Raw genomic sequence first — 8,854 nt, forward strand, 5'->3', positions numbered from 1 at the left:
TAGGAGGTTTCTGAAAGTGGGTGAAATGAATTGTTGGAAGAAAAATCCAGTCTGGTTCCAAGTTGGAAGAAAGCAACTGGAAATAAAATGGAGGCAGGCTGAAGGAAAGGAAGTCTCTGTTTATTTGGTAGCCAGAAACTACTGACAGCAGCATGTTTCTGAGGTGGCTGACAAAATGGAGTTAAGAGTAGGTGGGCTTTTATACATTCTTTTGGGATTTTGTGATTGAAATGCCTGTTCCTGTGTAAGAATATATTCTTTAATATTTTAATGGTTATTGCCAGATTCCTATGGGGTCATATAGGGGTCATGTCTGGTTCTACAGGCAAGAGGGGAAATACAAATCCTAGATATTTTGTTTAAGGTAATCTTGCCAACTTTGACTCCTTGCCTATCTGGAGTCTCTTTGCTTATGAATAGAATGGCCCATTCTTTCTGAATGGATACAAAATCTCCATTCCTAAAGACAAGCCACTTCAGGCTTCTGCTTGAGGCTGTTTTCCTACAGCAGAAAGACTGGGGATGCTTTCTGCTTTTACTAAGATGCCTCTCCTCTTCTCCCTCAGGTAAAATATTCTGTTCTGCCTGTTTTTAATATAAAGAATAAATGATATTTTATTCTTCCTACAAAATGAATACTAGTTAGAAAATATACATCTAAATCTTCATCGAGTGGATGTGTTCCAAATTGGTATATATTAGTGTCTATTAAACAAACATGTACATTTTATAGAACATTTTAACTACAATAAAGCGCAGAGATAATAAACTTCTTCCCCTTACTAAAGAAAATTCTGTGGGCAAAATGCCTGTACAGAATGCCTTTTCTTTGTGACAAAAGAGTTGTTTCTCCACTATAAAAAGAATTGGGGAACAATCTAGGAGTAGATAGGGGGCCTCCTATTTTCCTAACCTATTTCTTTTTTTAAGAAAAGGTTTACAAATAGGAATTATTATATTAAGAAATAAAAGGAAATGTATTTTGCTAGAATCTTCAAATGCAACCTTTCCCAGTTTGGTATCTTCCAGTTCTATTGGCTAACATTTCCATCATACTGTGTGGATGTCCCTCTACCAATTTAGTAAAAAGTTTAATACTGTAATACATTGTTTAAATAATCAACAAATAAAGCAGATTATTTTAAGATTTAAAATCCACAGAAACGTAACCTTTTCCTTGGAAACCTTGATTTCCTAACTAAACAACATCTTTGGATTTGGTACTTTGGTTGTTTTTAAAAAAAATTTTTTGGAAGGAAGACCACCAGGAAAATCCCAGGCTCTGAACAACAGAAGTTTGGGGAAAAAATCCATGAAAGCATCAATGATGACCCATTGCTAGGAATCAAAGTCAATTCAAAGGAGACTGTATATATATCAATTTATGAAAGAAAGATTCCATATTTTCCCCATTTTCATTACCCCTTTATTTATATCACAATAATTAAAATAATTGATTTCAGCTATCAAAGAAATGCTGGTGTAGAGTTTAAGAGCCAGTGAATTTACAAGAATGTAAATATACTGACCTCTGGTGGACATTGTAAAGAACCTTGTTAGTCTTCTCAGAACTGGTTTGATAAGATACCTGTAATGCAATCTATGTCTTCCACTCCCTTCCCTCCCCAATTCAGATTAAAATTTGCATAAATCAAGGCACTTTGTATGACTGATAACAGTGGGCTGCAGTTCTCAAAAATCTATGCCTTTAAATACTTTTATTCATTGGAAAAATTCTATCAGATTCCTTGAGATTTTTTTGACTTCTAGCGGCAATCTGTGTGTTTGTTAAGTTATCCATAAAACTATAAGTAGTTGTTAAACATTAACAATACTTCCTGATTCATAAAACAGCTATACAACTCCTCAATAATTCATAAAACAAAATATACATCCTCACTTATTTCAGTCTGTTTTCATTGTTCCAAACTTATATCAAACCTGAAAATTTCATACTGTGTTAACTACGTAAAGGCAGATAAATTGTTTTAATTGGCAGTGAGAAATGATTGTGGTAAATAATTAAGCCTAGTGACTAAAATATGAAACAGGAGCAATGTACCATGTTGTCAAAATTGAATACAGTTCTGTAATTCCTTGGATTATTTCACCTTCTCATAACCATTTAAAGATTTTCTGAATTATTTTTATATGATCTTTGATACAACCTACGTTAGAAAGTTATTTGGACACCCACCCCTCAGCCTTTTCAATACCAGGAAGCTAATTTAGGAGAATAAACTAGTTATTATTTTAAAATTTCCAACTGTAAATATACAGTCCCTTTTTCTTTCTTTGCTCCTGAGTTTATGTTATTGTTTCCCCCCACAAATATTAACAGTTTGTAAACTGTCCATTAGGAGTCAGGCAACATAATCAATTTAATAAATTTAAATCAATTTAATAAATAAAAAAATAAGTTAATTAAATTAAATTAGAATTATGGTTGGGGGAGACATCATCTCGGATTACATTAATTCTTGGAATTGCATCAGATCACAAGAGGCTGCGTGGCTGTTTGTACGATGCTCTGAAATACAGTTGCACAAACGGTACTTATAATTCATTTGCCTGCGCGAAACTAGGTAAATGGGTGGAGCTAGCTACGTTTAAACGAACCACGTGTCACTTCTCAGTCCTGCCCTGCGCAGAAGGGGCTGCCGACGCCATTTCCCAGCCAGCCCCAAAGCCTGGTATCTTGTGTTCCTCGCTTTTCCTTCCGTCTTGGCCTCGGCGGACTTATTCAGTTGTGGCTCTCTCTCTTTACCGGAAGCGTGTGGAAGACATTGCGGAAGTGGGGGCGGAGTTAGTTCTTTCTCGTTCTGGCGGCTGAAAGAAGATGGTGAGTTGCTGCTGTGCTGATGGAAGATCGGTTTCCATCCCGCGCTTTTGGAGACCTTTGGTCCCGGGATACGGGAGGGGAAAATTGCCTAGGGTTTATCAGACGTGGAAAAAGGAGTATTTTCCCAACAGGCTCCCGTGGTTTCATACCATGGTTGACAATGGAAGATTCCTGACCCTAGTCCAGGCCTAACTATTATTTTTCAGCCAGGAGAACGGCGCCTTTTCAGAGGCTTGTTGGGCATCTCTGGGATGGAGGGCCAGGTTGTCCTCACTTTTAAGAGGAGGGAACAATATACGAGGTTTTCTACGCGGTTGGTTCAAGTTTTTCCTCTCTATTTGGTTAAATAGGAACTTCCTTTAGATGCCCCAGAATGAAGCGTGGTTCTGCAATCCATTAAAGCAGGGCAGAGTTTAAAAGGCTGGGTAGGGTGCGTGGGTTGAGGCTTTAATCCAGGGGACTTGAAACTTGACAGCTTTTAGACTTGTGGACTTCATCTTCCAGAATTCCTCCTCGAGTCATGCTAGCTTAGGAATTCTGGGAGTTGAAGTCCACAAGTCTTAACACTTGCCAAGTTTAGGAGACCCTTGCTTTAATATCTTATCCAGAGGCGTTTGCTTGAGCTCTGGGGTCTAGAATAAGTTGCAGTTAGATAATTCAGGAATCCTTTAGTTCTAGAACAAGGGTCTTCATTCAAACTTGGCAAGTTTAGACTTGGACTTCAACTCCCTGAATTCCTTAGCTTACATGTCTGGAGGAGGAATTCTGGGAGTTGAAGTCCACAAGTCTTAAAGCTGTCAAGTTTGAAGACCCCTGTTCTAAAGGAAAGGAGTAAAATAAGGGAAGGGCAGGTAAAGATTTGCAGCTTTTCCTGATGTGTTATTTGTTTCTACTGCTGCTTTGCTGTTCAGATGTGCAAGTTTCTCCCATGCATAGTTTGTGCCTGATTTATTTAGATGCTAGTTCTCGCAGTGCAATCTGAATGTTTTGGGATACATTACCCATCAACTCTGATCAACATGGGATATTGCAAAGAGCTCTGAACAGCCTGCTACTGGGTCCTATGTATATAATAATTGACTAGGACTTAGGCAGTGAGTTAAATAATAGTTAAATGCATAAATATAGTATCTTAGTGAACTGATAGCAGTTGGGCCAACTCAGTTAAAGAATGGATCCCACTTGATAAGAAAGTGTCCACAAAAGAGACCTATAACAAGATGGATTGACTACATCAGCAAGTAGGGCCCAATTGGCAAAAGGAAGCCAAGGACCATATTGGTTGGAAATATGCTAAAGCAGCCTTCATCTTGCAGTGGGTAGACAATGGCTAAAAGGATGGTGATGAATGAATGTTTGAATTTAAAAGTGCTTTATAGGTGATCCCAGAATAACTTCAATGCCAATGTTTTGCTTCACTTTTGTGATTAAGTCAAATGTAATTTGTTTATAATTTTATAATGTGGCTGAAATAATGCATTGCTGTTAATAAACCATGTTTTTATATGTCAGGTAAGGTTGCAATAAGGCCATACTTTGACTTTAGAAATCAGCATACATAGGATTATCTCTCTCCTGTTAAATTCAGTTAATTGAACAATGAGCTACTTTTGATCAACACAGCCATAACAGTTAAAATATGACTTAACAAAAGTACAAAACCTGTTAGGGTTGAAGAGGATCTTCATTTTACTTTTACGGTTGTATTTTAGGAAATAATGGTTATTGCTTTAACCAAGAAGAGAGATTCCAAAACATTCTACTCATGTAGAAGGCAGTAAATAGCCATAATTAGTGGTGGCAATTGATAACCAATTCTCCATTAATTTGTTTACAGACTTTTGAAGACCACATATTTTATAAAATTTATAACTGCCCATTTTAAAATGCATAGTTGTGTGGCTAGCAGCCAGTTTATGAGAAAAACGTTCTTTTAAAAAAATGTTAAAAATAATCCAGTACAAAAGAATGGTAATTTATCATTTGTGTAAAGTAACTTCCATGTCTGTTTCAGACAAAAGGAACATCTTCTTTTGGCAAGCGCCGCAACAAGACACATACTTTGTGTCGGCGATGTGGATCCAAGGCCTACCATCTACAGAAGTCCACCTGTGGAAAATGTGGATATCCTGCTAAACGCAAGAGAAAGTGTAAGATTGTCATTTTTCAAAGTACAGGAGTAACTTTAGTATTTAGAGCATTTGCATTTGTATTGACAAGGATGGAGAAGTGGGCTGCTGTTGATTTTTTCCAGAAAGCTAGTTTATGTTCCTATAATTTCCTGATGCCTGCCCATCATAGTACTAGTCAGATTCATGATTTGTGGATCATGACCAGTTACATATTTGTGTACCAGCCAGGGTTGGTTACGTATTTTCATCTGCTCTAAAGCCCCTTCCTCACTAAACAATATTGCAATAGCAACTAGATTCTTAGCAAGATGTTAAGTAATTCTGTAGGATGTTTTTGTGTCAGGCTTTTATTTATTGAAGTTAATCCAAATATGGTGTATCGACAAAATGCTTCCTACCTTAAGTTTCTCCTGTTTCATTGCCTTCAAGTCACACTTACTAAATGGACAGGTGTGTGTAGTTTACTAGGCAGCATTTGCAGAAGTGGTTTGCATTTTCTTGTTCTAGAATTGAGCAGAAATGGCTGATGCAAGGTCACTCTGCTGACGTTTATGCTTAAAGAATGAGTGGAACTCGAGACTTCCCTGCTCCTAATCTAAAACTTAACCACTAGACCAAATTGGTTTTTATCATCATTTTACTGTGTTTAATTTTTCTCTATTTTGGGATTGTTTTCAAGAACAGTTATTACTGGTCTAATATCAATACAAATGTTGTTATTTTTTTCCTTAGACTTCCCAAAAAGTGTTAATATGAATGTGGGAAATAGAAGCTTGTACAAGGATGGAAACACCTAGGCTTGGATTTCTGAGGGAATAAAATGGGGCAGTGTAACTGGAACTATCTGGAGTAAAATGTTGTGTACCACAATTGTTTTATAGATAACTGGAGTGCTAAGGCCAAAAGGCGCAATACTACTGGGACTGGCCGTATGAGGCATCTAAAAAAAGTCTACCGAAGATTCAGGTAAGATCCCTCTAAAGTTATCTTAGCTGAAATTCAGAAGTATTAAGCCAGAACAGTACAGCCATAAAATAATTGCTTCATGCATATTCCTATAACTCTTACATGCCACCCAGGTTCATTTGTCTGTGAATTGGGTGTCCATATAAATATGAATAAATAAATGATGCGGAGACCTTTTTAATAGCAAACAGGCAATTACCAAGTACCGCTTAGATCAGGGTTGCCAAACTCTTGGCCCGTGGGCCAGATGCATCACAGGCTGACCACGCCTGGTTTAGCGAAGGGAAAAGAAGTCACGATACGTCACGTGACAATGCCTTGACAATACTGACCTAGATTTTGTTATTATTTCTTGCAAAAGCTTAATAAAATCAAGTCTCTGTTGAGAGGAACTTAATTTCTGATGGTTTCACAGATATATCTGTAATTTTGAGGGTAGCAGTACTGAGGTAATTTTGTATTGCCTTCTTTTAGGCTGCTGTTTTATTTTTCCTGATAGTCTCCTATTAGGAAAGTACTAATAAGGCTCCATTTTGATTGGATTGCCATTCCACACAAAGTTAAAGCAAATTCCTTTGGAATAAATTTAAAATGTTTTCCTAAGTCATGGTTAGCAAATTGATTTCTTTAAAACATTTTAAAGCATGCTAACCTTGTGCTTAAATGTAATATAATTTATTTAAATGATTTGGGAGTCACAACTTCAGCTTAGTTTGATATGAGAATGAGGTTGCCATATGGATTTTAGCGGCTTATCTGTGATGTTCTTAAAACCAAAGTCTGAACATCTGATTTCCTAAGTGATTTCACTTTGTAACTGAGATAAGCTGTTTTTTTTTTTTTAAAAAAAGAAAAAAACCCAGATAAATAGAAATGCTTAAATGCAAAAAGTCCTGTTTCTTCTTTGCCTTATACAGGAATGGATTCCGTGAAGGAACAACGCCAAAGCCCAAGAGAGCTGCTGTTGTGGCTTCCAGCTCATCTTAAGGACTCAGATGTTGATTTGAAATAAATGGCTACTCTACAAAAACAATGTCATCTTTATGCAGTGTTCAGTTTATTCAAATTTGGTGATTCATTTTGTTCCTTATTAATCTGAAATTTGACTGTAAAATATGGAGGTGTTTTTTCCCCTCACATACACAAAGCACATTTCTTAAATGTAATAGAAAATTCAGATTTGTTTTAGCATTCAGTGGAATGTTCATAATTAGGCCTCTGTATTAATATACGTACATAGTAAGGCCATTTGAGCTACAACTGGAATCTTGAATTGGTCAAACCTGCTCCCAATGGGAGACTCAGGTCTGTTGGTCATTGTGCAGTGATGTCTGTGTTTCAGTATCTGCAATCAGACTACAATTTCTATAGTATAATCTTAAGACAGAGCAGTGTTTCTCAATTGTGGCAACTTGAAGATGTCTGGACTTTAGCTCCCAGAATTCTCCAGCCAGCATGTCCACACACCTTCAAGTTGCCGAGGTTAAGAAACACTTAATTCTTCAAATCCTGTTCTCATGTGGTATGCAAAGCGGGAAGCAAGCATGAAAGTAAGGCAAGCATGCAATTAAGCTTAATTAGTTCCTTTATATATTACTTGGCTTATTTAAAAGTTAGCTTAGTACAATTGGCTATGCCAACTAGGCTATCAAGAAACTATGCCCAACAAGGCTATTCAGGTTGCTGTTAAGTATTGTTGCCCAACTAGGCTACACATTGTCACAATACTCAGACTCTCAACACAGGTGATCAGGCTGTATTAGAGTGGGCTAGAAAGCAAACTCAGAGCCTCTCCTGCTCCAATAAGAGTCATCTTAAACTTCGAGGTCTGGGATCATTCCAGTTTTCTCTTTATACCCAGCTTGTTTATTATGAATTCATATATATGGTACCGGTACCTCTTGCTCCAATCACATCAAGAATTTCATATTCTTATTCTCTGTTCCATGATTCCATGAAAAAAAAAATTCATTGCATTCCCTTGCACCCGCTAATGTTCCACCTGGTATTAGCAATAATTCACTCACTCATCCAAGATCTTGCCCTATCAGTAATACGCACATTCCAGTAACATGAGTTTCCCAAGTGTGTTCATGAAAGGCTAGATGTGGTTGTACTATGGACCCACTATACTTGTGGCTTATATGTCATACATTGTGTGTCATATTTGCAATATATTTGTAGCATATAACATAAGTAACTTGAATCGAAAAAATTGCTTTGGAGAACTGAAAGATTCTAATGAGCTGATAACTTGATGTATATACTTGACTATGGTTGGATCCAGACTTCAATTGGGCTTTTAAGTCCTTAAACATAACTAATAATTTTATTTAGCTAATCCCAACACTTACAAAACAAAATGTAATGCAACGCCCTATTGGTAGTAAAAACATTACAGTATAATAAACATAGACATGTCTTAATCCCAGCACAAGTATAATATACATTTATAATGATTATTAACTAAATTCTTCCCCTGGTCTCTCCTTGCCAAAACTAATCTAGTCTCGGAGCAGGACAGCTGGCCGTAGAACTAAATCCTTTTTGCCATTCTCATCACAACATAATTTTTAATAAAGGTTCATATATTTACCTATTCAGATTCTAACTGGGACATAACATGTTCAGCAGTATCAGAGCTTAATAGTATACTCATAGGGAATGCATATGGTTCAGTAGTTCTGGATGGTCTTTTGACATTAAAGCAAAAAATTGTGCATGGGTTTTCAAATAGGAACTGAAGTGAGAAAAATCCCTACAGGAACTCTGCAGAAGTCATCTTTATCTGAATAGTGTTCAACATCAGTTAACTCGCTTCTAGATAAAGCTGCGTTTTAGATGCCATGAGAATAATAAAGACATCATTGGGATGATAGAGACTATATTATTACCTCCTTTAGTTCAATAGTTG

General features: G+C 36.7%; 1 protein-coding gene and 1 non-coding gene across 2 annotated transcripts; both read left to right on the plus strand.

Annotated features, from left to right (window-relative positions):
- The first annotated feature begins 2,708 nt into the window (after positions 1-2,708).
- Positions 2,709-6,973, plus strand: RPL37 (ribosomal protein L37). Its single transcript, XM_026716061.2, has 4 exons — positions 2,709-2,842; positions 4,857-4,992; positions 5,856-5,940; positions 6,858-6,973. Exons 1-4 carry the CDS (start codon positions 2,840-2,842, stop codon positions 6,925-6,927), a joined length of 294 nt encoding a protein of 97 aa, XP_026571846.1. The 5' UTR covers positions 2,709-2,839; the 3' UTR covers positions 6,928-6,973.
- LOC113449536 (small nucleolar RNA SNORD72) lies at positions 6,690-6,769 on the plus strand. Its single transcript, XR_003375841.1, has one exon. It is a non-coding gene; the product is annotated as a small nucleolar RNA SNORD72 (small nucleolar RNA).
- Positions 6,974-8,854: the final 1,881 nt, after the last annotated feature.

This window comes from Pseudonaja textilis, chromosome 2, assembly GCF_049901715.1.
Source record: "Pseudonaja textilis isolate UNSWEBS1 chromosome 2, rPseTex1.2, whole genome shotgun sequence".
Lineage (NCBI taxonomy): Eukaryota > Metazoa > Chordata > Lepidosauria > Squamata > Elapidae > Pseudonaja > Pseudonaja textilis.

Coding starts and splice junctions, on each gene's coding strand:
- RPL37 (XM_026716061.2), top strand. Junction 4,993..5,855: donor TGCTAAACGCAAGAGAAAGT/GTAAGATTGTCA, acceptor ATTGTTTTATAG/ATAACTGGAGTGCTAAGGCC. Junction 5,941..6,857: donor AAAGTCTACCGAAGATTCAG/GTAAGATCCCTC, acceptor TGCCTTATACAG/GAATGGATTCCGTGAAGGAA.